The 16,607-nt window shown below is 35.6% G+C and overlaps 3 protein-coding genes and 1 long non-coding RNA gene across 4 annotated transcripts; 2 read left to right on the forward strand and 2 right to left on the reverse strand.

The window, feature by feature from the left end:
* The first annotated feature begins 237 nt into the window (after window positions 1-237).
* LOC109150822 (protein FAR1-RELATED SEQUENCE 5-like) lies at window positions 238-4,170 on the forward strand. Its single transcript, XM_019298798.1, has 5 exons — window positions 238-301; window positions 383-445; window positions 669-764; window positions 1,296-2,367; window positions 3,060-4,170. The coding sequence occupies exons 1-5, from the start codon at window positions 238-240 to the stop codon at window positions 4,168-4,170; spliced, it is 2,406 nt and encodes an 801-aa protein (XP_019154343.1).
* A 1,828-nt stretch (window positions 4,171-5,998) lies between these two features.
* Window positions 5,999-7,431, reverse strand: LOC109150823. The gene is made up of 6 exons (XM_019298800.1): window positions 7,382-7,431; window positions 7,132-7,306; window positions 6,786-6,914; window positions 6,546-6,689; window positions 6,229-6,456; window positions 5,999-6,136 (listed from the first exon to the last, which is right to left on the reverse strand). Exons 1-6 carry the CDS (start codon window positions 7,429-7,431, stop codon window positions 6,026-6,028), a joined length of 837 nt encoding a protein of 278 aa, XP_019154345.1. The 3' UTR covers window positions 5,999-6,025.
* Window positions 7,432-10,054: 2,623 nt separating this feature from the next.
* On the reverse strand, window positions 10,055-12,017 carry LOC109150714. Its single transcript, XR_002049207.1, has 3 exons — window positions 11,884-12,017; window positions 10,890-11,000; window positions 10,055-10,136 (listed from the first exon to the last, which is right to left on the reverse strand). It is a non-coding gene; the product is annotated as an uncharacterized LOC109150714 (long non-coding RNA).
* Window positions 12,018-12,060: 43 nt separating this feature from the next.
* LOC109150825 (zinc finger protein ZAT4-like) lies at window positions 12,061-12,849 on the forward strand. Its single transcript, XM_019298801.1, has one exon. The coding sequence runs from the start codon at window positions 12,061-12,063 to the stop codon at window positions 12,847-12,849; it is 789 nt and encodes a 262-aa protein (XP_019154346.1).
* Window positions 12,850-16,607: the final 3,758 nt, after the last annotated feature.

The raw sequence follows: 16,607 nt of genomic DNA on the forward strand, positions 1-16,607 counted from the left end.
ACCATGGTCCAGCCAACTTGGCTGAACCATGGTCCAAAACTACGCCGTTTTATCATAAAAAAAAAAAAAAAGAACGTTAGTTTTACGCCGTTTGATCATTTGTTTCGTTCATTCGCAATTTCCTCCGCTATTGCGACTGTAAATCTTCTTCATTCGCCGCAACTGCAAATCTTCTTCATTCGCCGCAACTGCTTCGTTCATTGCAATTTGTATCTTCCTAGAATTGTCTCCGTCATCATGAATAATATAAATGATTCAAACAACAGAGTTGATGCGATTCAAGTAGATGATGATATTACAAGTATGTATATTGTTTTATATGCAATTTAGGTTCGTTTTTATTTTGAATTTTGATTAATATTGTATATTTTTTATATTGTAGAAGATGTGAATGCTTTGATTCATCTGGAACCTATTTCTCCCATTGATGTTGAATCAATTCCAGGTTTGTCTTCCACAATGCTTTGATCTATTGTGCCTAGGTTTGTTTTGTTGGTTGTGTGAGGGTACATAATTTTTATTCACAGGGTACATAATATTTGTTCACAGGGTACATAGTTTTTGTTAATAGAGTGCATTATTTTTGTGCAAAATATACTACATTATTGAACATGCTTAATGTGTTTATTAGATATATTATTTATATGCTTAATGTAAATTATTTACAGTTGATGGCACTTCGGGGGGTGCAACAGATGAGAGTTCACCAATTGGAGTTCAAGCTAGTTCTTCTAATGCTATGGATGAGAGTTCTTCAATTCCAGGTTCTTTTTAAAAAAGTTTTTTATTATTATCTACTTATTATTAGTTGTTTTTTAATTATATTGATGGAATGATTCGTTTTTTATTATTGTTTTGGTGTTACAATAAAGTATTTGCATGTTCTGTTGTGAATATTGTATTTCTGTTAGAGGTACATTATTTCTGTTCAGTAGGTACATTATTTTAATCTACAGGGTACATTATTGTTATGCATGATTTATCAGTACATTCTGTTGTGTGCATTCTGATTTGAAACTTGTGCTTCTGATTAGGGTACATTATACTTGGTCAGTAGGTACATTATTTTAATCCACACGGTACATTATTTTTATGCATGATTTATCTGTACATTCTGTTGTGTATTGATTGGAGTTTTTTCTTTTAGTGAATATCTTATTTCTTTGTAGAGCATGGCTGAATTTATTCGGCACACCCCACCACCCCTCTACTTAGAAATCAGATATTCACTAAACATAATATTAATGTGTTATGCTAGTAACTTGTTAGTTGTATTATTTTTTTGAAATTTACAGTTACTCAAGAGTTGTTGGGGATTACAGTTACCTCAATTGAAGAAGCATTTAATCTATATAATGACTATGCTTTTAGATTGGGATTCAGTGTTAGGAAGGGCAAGCAGTACTATGTTTCCGGTAGTCAGACTATTAAAATGAAGAAATTCCACTGTGCAAAGAGTGGTTTTAAGGACAACAAAAAAAAAGATTCAAGGTCATATTCAAGGGTAGACACACGAACAGGATGTAATGCGTTTTGTCAGTTTGATTTGGCGTCTAATGGACAGTTGATTGTGACAAAACATGTAAAGGATCATAACCATGAGTTGTGTCCACCTTCTAACAGCTATCTTCTTCGGTCACACAGAAGTGTTGTTGATACCCAATTGGATTATTTAAAAAACTTGAAAAGGAGTGGGGTTGCATTGTCGGATGGCATTCGATTTTTGAAACACCAGTCTGGAGGTTCACCTTTGGTTGGATTTACACCAAGGGATGCTTATAATAGCCTGCATACAGATTCGATAAAGAGATTAGATGGGACCGATTCAAATTCACTAATTGAAATCTTTAGACAAAGGCAGTCGAATGAACCCGACTTTTTCTTTGATTTTGAATTAGATGAGGATGCAAGACTGTGTAATTTTTTTTGGAGGGATACAAGAATGAAGGAGGATTTTGTGTTGTTTGGTGATTTGGTAGTGCATGACACAACGTATCGTACTAATAAGTATGATATGATTTGTGGTCCCTTTGTTGGAATGAATCACCACTGTATGAATATAATGTTTGGGTGTGGGTTTTTATTGAACGAGAGGACTGACTCATTTGTTTGGTTGTTTAAAACATTTTTGCGAGCTATGGGTGGTAAGTGTCCACAAACAATCATGACCGATCAATGTGCTGCTATGTCTGCTGCAATTTCTCTGGTTTTCCCAAGTGCAAGGCACAGACTTTGTATTTGGCATATTGGAGAGAATTCAAAGAAACATATTAAATGTCTAAGGAGTCAAAACGGCTTTATGGAGTTATTTAATTTTCTGTTGAAGTACACAGACACAGAAGCTGAGTTTGAATTTTATTGGAATAGGTACATATGCTATTAAATTTATCATTTTATATATTTGATTTGCCATTCTTGCATTGTGACATAGATTACTTTGTGCTTATAAAATCAAACACGTGATGTTTTACCTTTCATGTTAAGTTGGAAATTGTAGTGTTTAGAAAATGTACTTTATGGGTTATAATAATGTACCTTATGAATGCTGTAAATGTATCTTTGCAGCAGCAGCAATTTGATAAAAAAAAATTTCCTTATTTTTCTAGTTGCATTTAAAACTTAGATCTTTTCCTTGTTCTCTATGTGTGATTCCTTTGTAGCATGTAGTAATTTGTACTAATAAAATGAAGTGTCACACATTTTTACCTTTCATGTTAAGTTGGAAATTGTAGTGTTTAGAAAATGTACTTTATGGGTTATAATAATGTACCTTATGAATGCTGTAAATGTATCTTTGCAGCAGCAACAATTTGATAAAAAAAATTTCCTTATTTTTCTAGTTGCATTTAAAACTTAGATCTTTTCCTTGTTCTCTATGTGTGATTCCTTTGTAGCATGTAGTAATTTGTACTAATAAAATGAAATGTCATACATTTTTACCTTTCATGTTAAGTTGGAAATTATAGTGTTTAGAAAATGTACTTTATGGGCTATAATAATGTACCTTATTAATGCTGAAAATGTATCTTTGCAGTCACACTCAGTTTTGTTATTTTCAGGTTGGTGACGAACTATAATTGCCATAAAAATGTTTGGTTAAACAAATTGTATGATATTAGGGAGAAGTGGTGCTCTGCTTTTAATAAAGATTACTTCTCTGGAGGTATCTTATCTTCTCAACGGAGTGAGACTACAAATCATTCAATTTCAAAAAGGTTATCTAAAACATCTGGGTTGTCTGATTTTTACAACTCTTTTGTTAATGTGGTTTCTGAGTGGAGGAGCAAAGAGAATGGGGAAGATGTGCGGTGTTCTCAAGGGTTGCCTACAATGGCATTGGATCATGTAAAACTTCTTTTACATGCTAGGAATGTATACACTATTGAGGCTTACTACTTGTTTGAGCAACAATTTTTGAAAGGTGCTGCTTGTCACCAAGAGAGTGTAGCGAGCAATGTTGATGAGCTTAAATATCACATATGGCGGCCGGATATTGACATTATTCGGCATGAGGTTTGTTTCAATATTAAGGATATGAACATATGTTGTACTTGCAAGTTTTTCTCCGAGATGGGTATTCTTTGTTCACATTGTTTGCGTATTTTGAACATTCATTGTGTTGAAAAAATTCCTGAGAAATATATTTGTAGAAGGTGGACAAAAAAGGTTGTTGAACACAGGATTATGGACATTGCATCTTCTTCTAGTATTTTGACAGTTGCTTCTCCAATTTGGGTTATAGATATGGGTAGAAAATGGCAAAGGTTAGTTCTATCAAGTCAAGACAATTGCAAAGCTCGACAAGTATGTGAAAACCTTATTGAAGATGGAAGAAGAAGGATTGAAGGTGAGGTTGGTCCTATTTGCTTTGATGATTTGGAAAGATCTATGCGAAGTAATGCTATACAAAATCCAGAACGAAGCGATGTGAAAGGCGATCGTAATCGAAGGCCAGTTAGTACAGTACAAAAAAAGTATAATCAAGCAAGTGGCCGAAAAAATTATGCAAAAAGAGTTGAATCTAACACAAAGGCTGCCGTCCAATCTTCTATGCAGGAAGTTGTGTCTAATATTGTTGGCAGTGGGTATCTTGTTCATCCTAATGACACTACTAGTTCAGAATTGATTTGTGTTAGGTCTAAGTCTCAAAACAATTCAAATGATAATTAGGAGTTGTACTGAAATTTTGTTTACTTATATATGCACTTCACAGATTATGAATTGGTTTTATATTGTGTGAGTTATTTACAGATTATGAATTGGTTTTATATTCTGTGAGTTTTTAAAGGAAATATTTGCACTTGACAGATTATGAACATTTGTGTTTTATGCAATAATAAAATCTTTTCTGATTTGGTAATGTATTCAGTGGGTTATAATAATGTACCTTGTGCTCTAAAATAATGTACCCTATTTGTTAACAAAATGTATCCTTGCAGTCTTGATTTTGAGTAATGTACTTTATGGGTTAGAATAATGTACATTGTGCTCTAAAATAATGTACCATATGAGTTATCAAAATGTATCTTAGTTAAGGTCACATGTTCATGAATTGATCACCACTTAGAGTCTTAGAGATGATGGGTGGTATACTCCTCAACCCCAACCCCGTCCACGCCACCATGGGAAATTAGGGGAGGGGTTCGTTGGTAAAACGAACTATTATTTTATATTTTTAAAACATATTTTAATAATTTTTAAATTTGACTTTTAATTTTATGTTACTTTTTATAGTTTCTACAAACATATTTTTGATTTTATGCATTAATAAAATGTTTTCTTATTTGGTAATGTTCAGTGGGTTAAAATAATGTACCTTGTGCTCTAAAATAATGTACTCTATTTGTTAACAAAATGTATCCTTGCAGTCTTGATTTTGAGTAATGTACTCTATGGGTTAGAATAATGTACCTTGTGCTCTAAAATAATGTACCCTATGAGTTATCAAAATGTATCTTAGTTAAGGTCACATGTTCATGAATTGATCACCACTTAGAGTCTTAGAGATGACGTGTGGTATACTCATCAACCCCAACCCCGTCCACGCCACCATGGGAAATTAGGGGAGGGGTTCGTTGGTAAAACGAACTATTATTTTATATTTTTAAAACATATTTTAATAATTTTTAAATTTGACTTTTAATTTTATGTTACTTTTTATAGTTTCTAAAAACATATTTTTGATTTTATGCATTAATAAAATGTTTTCTTATTTGGTAATGTTCAGTGGGTTAAAATAATGTACCTTGTGCTCTAAAATAATGTACCCTATTTGTTAACAAAATGTATCCTTGCAGTCTTGATTTTGAGTAATGTACTCTATGGGTTAGAATAATGTACCTTGTGCTCTAAAATAATGTACCCTATGAGTTATCAAAATGTATCTTAGTTAAGGTCACATGTTCATGAATTGATCACCACTTAGAGTCTTAGAGATGACGGGTGGTATACTCCTCAACCCCAACCCCCGTCCACGCCACCATGGAAAATTAGGGGAGGGGTTCGTTGGTAAAACGAACTATTATTTTATATTTTCAAAACATATTTTAATAATTTTTAAATTTGACTTTTAATTTTATGTTATTTTTTATAGTTTCTAAAAACATATTTTTGATTTTATGCATTAATAAAATGTTTTCTTATTTGGTAATGTATTCAGTGGATTAAAATAATGTACCTTGTGCTCTAAAATAATGTACCCTATGTGTTAACAAAATGTATCATTGCAGTTGTAGTCACTTGAATTTTGGTAATGTACTATGTGAGTTAGAATAATGCACCATATGAGTAACTCCACAATAGCTTCTACTAATTGAGCAATTAACTCCACAATGAAAAGCAATTAACTTAAAAGCAACTCCCTAAAAAGCAATTAACACATAAACAATTTCAGCATATCTTGATATCACTAGCTAGCACCCAATTCAGCACCATCTTTGAATTGTTCAAACAAAAATTTCATCTAACACAAAAACCAACAATATTCATCTAACATTTTAGAACCATCAATTACAATGATCATTGTCTACTTATAAAGATTACGGGCTGCCTGTAGTATGGATTGTTTGTGCTCATTCATTGGTAAAAATAATATGTCGGCAGCATATTTTGCCCTCAAAGATGTCAAGAATATTGCCTGCATGTATATTCAACCAAAATGGCAGTTATATGAGTCCAATTAGGTATTTATAAAAATGAAAAACATGTACTTTAAATCACAGTACTTACATTTGCAGGTGTTCTGTTAAATCCAGATTCCCAATTCGGTCCATTACCCTTAAAGGTCTGCATATGACGCATGCAATAAACTCCACAATCAGTAACATTAGTGGCATTTTTCCAAGACATCTTCACCAATTCATGGTTAAACACATCATCCTCATCATCATGCTTTGTCATTTTGTTTAACAAAGTTGTGATCCTTTTAAATTTGCAATACTCTTTGAATGCATTAACCTGCACATTAGTTAATGTTCATTATAATATATCAAGTACCTAGCAGTATTCAATTTAAACTCATAACAATCTTAGATTTTGCAACTTACTAGGTTTTGATCACAATTATCATATCTTTGTAGAAAGTTGGTATTCTTGCCCAGTGTTCTATTGTCAACTACTTGGACAACCCTTTTCTTGAAGTTCAAGCACATGATGAAGTAGTGATGATAGCGTATAACAGGGAAGAAAACCTAAATACATATGATTTTAGAAGTATATCCAATGAGTGTATATAAAATGAATTTCACATAATTTATTAATTTATAATATTATGCATGATAAATTACCAGTTCAGCATCAGAGATGTCAATGTTAGAGGCCAATTTAATCTCATAATCCAAAGATCCATTGAATCGTCTTTGTTTTTCCTCTGCAGAGAATTCTATTTTCCGTTCAGTAGCATCATCAATTTCCATCTGAACACAAAATTATATTACTAAGTAAACATATTACACCATCAAATTCTGTATTATATACACCAAAGCTTTATGTACACAAATAATGTACTCTGTGAACAGAAATAATGTACCCTGTGAACAAGAATAATGTACTTTGTGCAGAAAAACTAATAATCAATAAGAACTTGCATTATCAATTTTCTTTTTTAATATAAGAGAAAGTTCAAGCACTTACAAAAGGATTGGTGGTGAAGTAGATGCATTTTGGTTCACCCATTCCACGAGTGATATTTTCATAATTCATTCTTAAGCTCCAAACATCTATAATGGTCTTCTCTACTTCACCATCCCGTAGAGTCAAGAACTGGTCCCTTGCAATGTGGTACCTTTTATACCTAAACAGTGTTTCACTGCAAGAAAAATAACTTTTTAACACATATTAAAGACAAACATTAGTATTAAACATAATTAAAGTGAAAACCTACTCTATTGGATGTTGAATAGACGGTTCCATGAATGCAAAATCAGACAACATCTTCTCTTTCGCAGAGACAAAGGAGAGCTTTTCATTGTTTTTCGTCCAATATGGAGACCTCAATCGCAATGGAACATTTTTCAATTTTCTTTTCTCTCTCTCCCCATGTTGGACATTCTCCCTCTCTGATTCCTCAAGTGCACTGCCACATAAAAATAATGTACCCTACTCATTAAAATAATGTACATAGTGACCAGAAATAATGTATCTTAATCAGAAACACAACTTTTAGAGTTTAACTTACATGTCAAACAATGTTTGTTCCTTTTCTGTGCTTCTTTCCTCACCAGGGAGTGTAGTAGTTGTTTCGTTTGGTTTTTGAATATCCGGGGGGGTAGGTGTTAACAAATTGAAGCGTGGTGGTGAAAATGTTTCAGGATTAATAGGTTCTTCGGTGATTGTAGTGGCCTTTTCCAATGCTTCCATTGCTGCCTTTTCCAATGATGCAACTGCTGCAAGAAAGCTCTCGCTACTGAAGATTGGATCATCATCCAATAATGTCGAAGTCTTGTCAGGCTGGGAAGTTGAAGCAATGTTCAGCATATCAGACATCTTGCTAAAAGTCTTCTTTATAATTTCTTGTCCGGTGTTTTTGCTCCCAACTTCAGCCATAACTTCCCCAAATTCAACTATGGCTGCAGTCAATTTCTTCATTCCCATAGATATCTTCTCTACATCACTCATTTTAGTTTTATCACCAACTGCCTGTGCCTCCACCCCATCCCCAACAATGTTGTTTTCAATCTCAGCAACCGATTTCCTAACTCTATCCAAGACTTTTCCCCTGCCATACCCACCAGAATTCTTTTCATCTGCTAATCTTTTTTGGACCATATCCATTGTCCAAACTGATATCGCAGGGTATTTCCTTGGGATTTGCTGCCCTTTAAATTGCATCCTATCAAGGTATGAAACCTAAATAAAATAAAATAAAAAAAGTTAGTATGAAAGCCAAAAATGCATTAATAGAATAAGCAACATAAATTGAATTAAAGGTATTACCATCAAGAAGACCAAGGGTCCAGTGAAGAATGTACTTCTTGCCTTCTTCCATTTCTCCACTGTTGTAGTAAGACTATTAAAAATGTACCTACACCAATTCAAATTCTTGATGTTTTTCACGTCTATCAATGAGTACAAAATTTTGAAGTTTGATGTCCAATTAGCGTGGCCCTTGAACAAACTAGAAACAACAAACACCACAAAATCCCTTTTGAACATGTCCCCGTGGTCTTTCTTCTCAACTATACCATGGCCAAGTCTTTTCACCAATGGAGAACAATTGTCTAATTCCCAGCGTGTTCTCCATTCCTCCAACAAGGTTTTGTATTCTTCAGTTGCATTTGAGTTGTTCCCTTCAACAACTTCAACCTCACCCTTGGGGAGACCTAATGTGCTCTCCACATCATCCTCTGTAAGCTCCATCTTTGCACTCTCCAACATTAGGGAACAACTACAAACATCATAGTTTTCTACCAAATATGTATTTAGTGTATTGTCCATGCTGGACAATCTAAGCTCGAGTAATGATCCAAACCCAATCTCTTTAATCGCATTTTTTTGTTCATCACTGAGATTTGCTACCATTTTGTTAAACTCCATTGGTGACATCCTAGTCTTGAGCTGAATTTTCTTTGGAGCCTTTTCTTTCTTTACAGTCCTATTAGTGGCCTTTTCTTTATTTCCGTCTTCTTCATTACTGGTAGATCTTTTCCTTTTCCGATAGGTTTTGGTAACCTCTTTTAATGATAAATCTACTTCTTGGCTAGACATAGTTGCTGCAAGTAAAATGTTAGTTAAGGGAATAAATCCAGCGATGCTCTATTCACTACAAAATGTACAAAATAAATCATGCATAAAAAGAGGGTACCCTGTGTATTAAAATAATGTACCTAACGAACAGATATAATGTACCTAATGAACAGACTAAATAGCATTTTCATTTCCCTATGATCAAGATTCTGGTTGTCTATTTCTGATGTTGTTATAAATGATCATTTGACTTCCTATTTAGAAGATTTAAGCACAGTTTACATACAATAAGTAGTTAACATTCTGCATAGAAAGACAACAAAATGTATTTTGAAGCTCAAATACATTTATACAATTTCTATCTGCAAATTTAAATAGTGATACGGAGTACTATTTAAGGTCCTAAAATACAATTGTTCTACTGAGAATTTCAAATTACACTCACATTTTCCTTATTATTTCATAGTCCTTATATCCGTAAGGGCAGCCATACATCTATAACATTTTATCAACCATAATTTTGAAAGGTAAAGTCATAATTTATACAAAGCACTCCCTATATAAGAAATAATAACCTTATCAAACTATCAGTAATACAAATGCAGATGGGTGCAATCAAGAAACTTCCTTACAGTCTGTTGGTAATCAAATGGCAAGAGTATAGCAAATGTGATTGGCTGTCAAACCAACGCTGGTGCTTATACCAGCATAATCATGTAAATATTGAATTTCAAGCTGTCATGACAAGGAAGCAAGTAAGAAACATAAAAATGAAACTAACACTCAAAAAAGCATAAAGACAAGTATGGTTACTTCAATCCTGTCATGGAAAACTTGATGAAAACCAAAAAATAAGAGCTACTTGCCTTTCCCGATCTTTGATCAGGAACTCTGAAGTTTAAAATGGTCTTCAAACCAGGAACAGGTTCATTAACTGTGATAGTTGTAAAAAGCTGAAATTGGAAAGACAAAACAATTAGAGGACGTAATTTCCAATGTGTCTCAACTGCCAACCAGTAGAAAGCATACTAACATGCAAGAACTACAAATTAGCTATCTAGATCATGATAACTCTATAGGTTCATAATCTTTGCTACTATTTGTTATTGATGTACAGAAAGACTTCACATAATACACAGGTTGCAGTGATCATTCAATACCCAGAATTCTGCCCCAAGTTATGAGCAAATAAGAAAAAAATTTGAATATTTCTAAACTAAAAAGGATAAAGGAAATATAAGAATAATGAACATTTCTACGACATCATACACTGAACTACTAACAATGGAAATAAGGAGGTAAAATGGCTAGATAACATCCAAGGAAGGTATTGATTTTTCTCTTCAGCTGAGATAAGTAGCTTGAAGTCTTGAACACCCTTAATATTTCTAGACTGCATACCATGTTGTACAACAGAAATTCCCAAAACTAATGTTAGAAGGTTGTTAGAGGAGTTCTCCTAGCTAGGCATTTGAAATTTGAAATAAGTGGTTGGGGTTTCCTATTAGCTTGTATATAAGTGTAGGTTTCCCTGTACTCATTCATTCACTGTATTTCTCTATCTCAATATACACTTCACTATTTAGAGTTCAACAACTAATGCAAAAGCTAGACGCAAGTACACACAATTGAGCTACGTACAGATAACTAGAAGATCATGAGAAAACAATAGGCATCACTGAATCAGGCGTAAATGGGGAGCTCACATTAGAATTCGTGTCCACTTTAATATCAGTGGTGATATTCTTGTTCTTCAACTGTGTGTTGACATCTGCTACAAAGAAATCCCCTTTCTTTGATCCAGATGAAGTAATAGCCTAGAAAATAAAGTGAAGAAAACATTAATTTGTGTGTAAGCACTTCGCAACAAGAGGTTAGAATATAAGTGATTATCTACAAATTATACATACATGAGCAAATGAAAATATTTTAAATATAAAATATACACCTCTTCATGGACACAAAATGGATCCAAACCCTCTAAACAAGTGCATGGAAGTAGATGAGTACATAAGAAACATCAACTATGAGTTAAACCAGCCAATCCAAAGCAATTTTACTTGTAGCTACATAAAGAACTACATTAATCATGCTCATTATAGAAAGATTGCTGGGGATAATACCCCTGGCACATCAAGGCCTAGTCAGACCAAAAGCCCAAATGATTTATCTGCCCAAGTTAGCCCTATTTAAGATCCAACTTCCATGGTGTAACTCTTCTTTTCTCTTCACCCTCTTCATAAGTAATGGAGCTCAAGACTTTCAAACAAGCTCAATAATGTAAATGCATTAATACACAAGCATACCGGAATCCTTCACCTTGGCTTAGCCCAGAAAAGCTCATGGTTTTTCTCTTACATCTTTCCATGTTAAAGTCATATCTTTGTGTACACTATTACTTATCTACAATTCTTGTAGGTTGGGTTGGGCCTATAGGGTCTTTAAACAGCAAAGAAGATGAGTACAACAGACAGCAAGAGCCAGAAGACTTAAAAAGAAATGTCACTAAACACAGAAATCACAACATGTCTCCAGTCCTACTGCATTTTACTTTAACTCGTATACAGAATAAATACACAGTGAGAAGCATGTTTACCAGTTTTTCAAAACTCAACACTTATGTTATCAATTCAATTATATCCAAACCGTAGCTAAAACAACGATAAGCACTCGGATCCGAGAAAAACGAAGAAAACTCACAACTCCGGTAGGAGAGTAGGTAGTGATTGTGAACTTGTGGTCTGTCTGGTAATCTTTGTATAGAAGATCTAATTCAATCAAAACACACAAACATTAAAATATACGTAAATTAGCGCAAAAAAGCGGAAAAAACTGAAATCAACATTAAAATGTAAAATTCAAAAAACACCATATTGCATGCGAATTTATGGCAAGAGTATAGCAAATGGCACAGAGGCAGAGGACCTGAGGAACAAATCATCTTCTGCAAGGCCTAAGAGGTACAAGAAAATTGTCCACACTTGTTCATTTACTTTGCCTAATCATGTTGTTAATACTGGGTCTGAGATGTTTGAGCAAGATCAACAGGAAGTAGCCAAATGTCTGATGATGTTGTCTAGGGATTTTGGGAACTGGAATGGTGTTAGTTCATTTATGGAGTCTTCTGATAATAACTCTGTGGTTCTAGAAACTAAATCATCTTCTATTGACATGAAAACTCCTAAAATGGATGCCTCCAATAGAGAAAAGTCAAGATCGGGATCAAAGGACTACGATTATCGTGATTTTGGAGTGGCTTCAAATGCAGGGAAGCATGATTCAAGAAAGAAAAGCAAAGATAGCTCTTATGATCCTGAATACAAAACTGATTCCTATAAGAAGATAAAGCTCAGTTTTTCTGAGACTAAGAAGAAGAAGAAGTACGAGTGTTTGAACTGTAAGAAGATCTTTAGCTCTTATCAGGCTCTTGGTGGACACAGACCGTGCCATAAAAGAACTCTCGAGTCAAGATATGAGACTGGTGAGAACCGCCTGGATGTTGATACTACCTATAATAATAACATAAATGGTGGCAACCATAGGGAGTCTCTTGGTAGCAGAAAAGCAGCTGCTGAAGGTTCAGCTTGCTACTTGGGGACAAAGATTAAGGCCAAGAACGCAAAGGGCCACGAACGCAAAGGCCAAGATAGTGTCAGGAATGAATAAATACACAGCTACAAGTAAAACCCTAGGTAGTTGAAAATGTACCTAATCAGTAGATGGAGATGGCGTCAACGGTGTACAAGAAAGCTCTTGTGGCGTTGGTTTGTAGTAGCGCGCGCTGGAGGTGGCGTCGGAGACGGTGGAGATGCGCGAAGAAGCTGTTGAAGAAGCTATCAGAGACGATGTAGAATTTTTTTTTTAAAAGTTGTTTAACGGCGCCGTCTCTCCTTAAATGGAGAGACGGCGTCGTTTTGGACCATGGTTCAGCCAACTTGGCTGGACCATGGTCCAGCCAATAATTTGCCGGTGGTGGTGGTGGCGGCGGTGGTTGCGGTGGTATGGTCATGGTGGTGGTGGTGGCGGTGGTATGGTGGTGGTGGCGGCGATGGTGGTATGGTGGTGGTGGTGGCGGTGACGGCGGTAGTGGTGGTAGTGGTGGTGGTGGCGGTGGTTGCGTTGGTATGGCGGCGACGGTGGTATGGTGGTGGTGGTGGCGGCGACGGTGGTTGCGGTGGTATGGTGGCAGCGGTGGTGGTGTGGTGGCAGTGGTATGGTGGTGGTGGTAGCGGCGACGATGGTTACGGTGGTATGGTGGCAGCGGTGGTGGTATGGTGTTGATGGTGTTGGTGGTGGTGTGGTGGCGGTGGTTGCGATGATGTAGTGGTGGTGGCGGTGGTTGCGATGGTATAGTGGTGGTGGCGGCGGCAGTAGTGGTGGTGATGGTGGTGGTATGGTGTTGATGATATTGGTGGTGGTGTGATGTTGGTGTAAAAGTTGGAAAATGACTTTCCCCAAAAAAAAGGGGAAGTCATTTTCTTCCAAAACAAGCCTATTTTCCAAAGTCAACGGAAAATGATTTCCGTTGACTTGATTTTCCAGGCACATCCAAACAATGGAAACTTGGAAAATGATTTCCATAACTCATTTTTCAAGTTTCCAAACACACCCTTATTTTAATGTTGAGTTTTGAAAAGCATATGGAGAAATGGTCACTTATGACTATGAATTAATATAAAAACTTATTATTTATTGTAACTTGTATATTCATTCAGTTTCATCACAATCAATTAGAGCCCATTGTTTGCTTATGAGTGATTCCAATTTCCAGTACATGGTTCTTTCCCTTCCAATATAATTATAATAGTACAACTAATTGCATGTACTTAAATTTAAATTTCTATGTAATATATAATTGAATTTAAGTATATATTTATTATAGTGTCAAAAATACTTATAAATAATCCCAATTGAACAACCACACCAGTTTTCACATATGATAACTTAATAGCTTCGGGGCTGCCTGGTGGATGGTCTTAAAACCATCATATGACGACATACTAAGATGTTCAAAATCCAACCACACTAGTTCAATTCTCACATATATATGATAACCTAATAGCTCGGGGACTGCCTGGTGGATGGTCTTAAAATCATCATATGACATATATACTAAGACCTTCAAAATCTCTTCATATAACGATTCCCTTTCTTCCAACAATTTAAACATCGCATCATAATATTGAGAATCATTAGAATCCCTATCAGAAAGAATAATGGAATCTAAGCCCTAATTAAGCCTTCCGCTCAACAATTCCCTCTCAGCACCAACCCGTTTTAAATGTTAATGACTTGACTCTAATACCACTTGTTAGAATCAAACGCTTACCAGTACGTCAAAAGTTATAACTAATAGCGAAAGTGCAACTTTATTTCCTTATAAACAGTCATCACATTTTCGAAACGAGACGCTAGGTGCTGGACTTAGCCCGACATCAACCTAATAATCTCCAAGCCGACCATCAAATGCTAGACTTGACCTTTACCGATCTCCGTACAACAATAAGTTTATACACATGTTATATACAACTATTATGATGGGTAGATAGATATTTAGATGAGAGATTGGGGTGGAGGATCCAAAGACAGACATTATTAGGTCACGGATTTAATAAGGTCGAGCCGGGTCATGCAATATATAATGCTAAAAAAGGTACGGGAGAATATTAAAGAGGATCCGAGTAGTACAGTAGAAGCGGAGACAGCAATGGACACGCATGATGAAGAAGTACCACGTACCTGCATGATCGAGTTTACATGCAGCGGACGGACGGCGTGGATGGAATCTCAGATGCATGCACAAACCCCTGCCCGTCCGATCAGAGGCACCCTCGTGGTGTGGTCGAAATTCAGGATCTTGAAGATATATTTGTTTCCCTCTTTTTCCAGGTTAAACTTAGATAGACACAAGATTTTCATGATTTTGTGGTTGACCTGAGATGTTGCATATATATAAATATTCCTTTCACATGGATATTACCGAACTACTGGGTCACCACTCTTCTTGTCTAGTCCATTTATTATTGTCTCTCCTCGTCCTACTCCCATCCATCATCTTCATAATTTCATGTACTAGAGCTTCAGTTTTCTGCAAGTCATGAGAGTGTATAGCAGCGAAGGACAATTACACATTGCATTTCATTTGCAATAGTAAGATTATGCAAAATTTCTTATTATTTTAGGGTTAAAAAGGTTTTTTTTTTTTTTTTTTTTTTTTTTTTTTTTTTGTTTAGAATAATTTTAAGTTTCTTCTTTGTATTGAAATATTTATATATACTCCATTACTCCCCCATCTTATTTTATGTCTATGTTTTAGTAACTAAGATTCAACAAGCTATAGCTAGGTATTTAACCTTGCATAATAATCTCCCTCTGATCAGGGCTGGGCTGATTTTTAGATTTTTGTGGCCCTGTTCTGGTAAATAAACACAAGTTTTGAACCTTTGGCCTCCAAATTGAAATACAATAAACACACATTCCTACCATTTCTTCATGAAGCCTTTTAAGTTTAATTGAACATTTTTAATTTTTATTTCTAAACTAGTTAGGTAAAAATTAAATATTGAGCCTCTAATATTTGGGGGTCCCTCTAAAATTTGGGACCCTGTGCGGTAGCCTAGCTTGCACAACCCAAAATCCGGCCCTGCCTCTTATCATCAGGTGTTATAGGTAGTAGTAAACTTGTGACCTGCTCTTATACTAATCGTCTAATTGTCAAGACACCAAAAGGAATATTTAGTAACGAAATCAAAATTTTATTCCATTATACTTATTTAGCCGTCAGCATGTTGGACTCGCCCCAGCAACCCTCCGCCTAACAGTATAATATATATATTTTTCATTGGTAGGAGGGTGACACCGAACCACAACACTAACAGCACGTTTGGTTCACAGAATGAATTTTGAGGTAATAGAAATGTTATTCCATAAGGAATGGAATGGGCAAGGAAAAAAATAGGAATTGTATTCTATTGTTTGGTTTGTAGAAGGAATATACTTTAGGAATTATATTACAGTGTTTGGTTGATTTAAGGAATAGAAATGAAATATATTTTAAAAGACATAAATACCCTTATAAAAATATGTGATGGTGGCGATGGTGGTGGTGGTGGTGGTGGCAGTGGCGTTGGCGCTAGCGGTGGTGGGGTGGTGGTGCTGGTGGTGGTGGCGGCGGTTGTGGTGGTGCTGGTGCTGGTGGCGGCGGTTGTGGTGGTGGTGGTGGTGGTGCTGGGGTGGTGGTGCTGGTGGCGGTGCTGGTGGTGATGTGGCGGTGCTGGGGTGGTGGTGCTGGTGGTGGCGGTGGCAGCGACGGCGGCGATGGTGAAATAGGAAATAAATTTAATTGAGGGGTAAAATAAGAAATAGAAACTTTAGGCTATTCCTGAGAACTTAGGAATAACCTAATACCAGGGGGTCCACCGAGA

Source organism: Ipomoea nil, unplaced genomic scaffold (assembly GCF_001879475.1).
Source record: "Ipomoea nil cultivar Tokyo-kokei standard unplaced genomic scaffold, Asagao_1.1 scaffold2280, whole genome shotgun sequence".
Classification (NCBI taxonomy): domain Eukaryota; kingdom Viridiplantae; phylum Streptophyta; class Magnoliopsida; order Solanales; family Convolvulaceae; genus Ipomoea; species Ipomoea nil.

What these genes read in the sequence shown, in the direction of transcription:
- LOC109150823 (XM_019298800.1), bottom strand. Translation starts at nt 7,431, where the DNA reads ATGTTGTCTGATTTTGCATTCATGGAACCGTCTATTCAACATCCAATA. An exon ending in ACTTCACCACCAATCCTTTT is followed by an intron (nt 6,915 to 7,131) that starts GTAAGTGCTTGA and finishes TTTTGTGTTCAG; the next exon opens with ATGGAAATTGATGATGCTAC. An exon ending in ACATCTCTGATGCTGAACTG is followed by an intron (nt 6,690 to 6,785) that starts GTAATTTATCAT and finishes ATATGTATTTAG; the next exon opens with GTTTTCTTCCCTGTTATACG.
- LOC109150825 (XM_019298801.1), top strand. Translation starts at nt 12,061, where the DNA reads ATGCGAATTTATGGCAAGAGTATAGCAAATGGCACAGAGGCAGAGGAC.
- LOC109150822 (XM_019298798.1), top strand. Translation starts at nt 238, where the DNA reads ATGAATAATATAAATGATTCAAACAACAGAGTTGATGCGATTCAAGTA. An exon ending in AGTAGATGATGATATTACAA is followed by an intron (nt 302 to 382) that starts GTATGTATATTG and finishes TTTATATTGTAG; the next exon opens with AAGATGTGAATGCTTTGATT. An exon ending in TTTGAATTTTATTGGAATAG is followed by an intron (nt 2,368 to 3,059) that starts GTACATATGCTA and finishes TGTTATTTTCAG; the next exon opens with GTTGGTGACGAACTATAATT.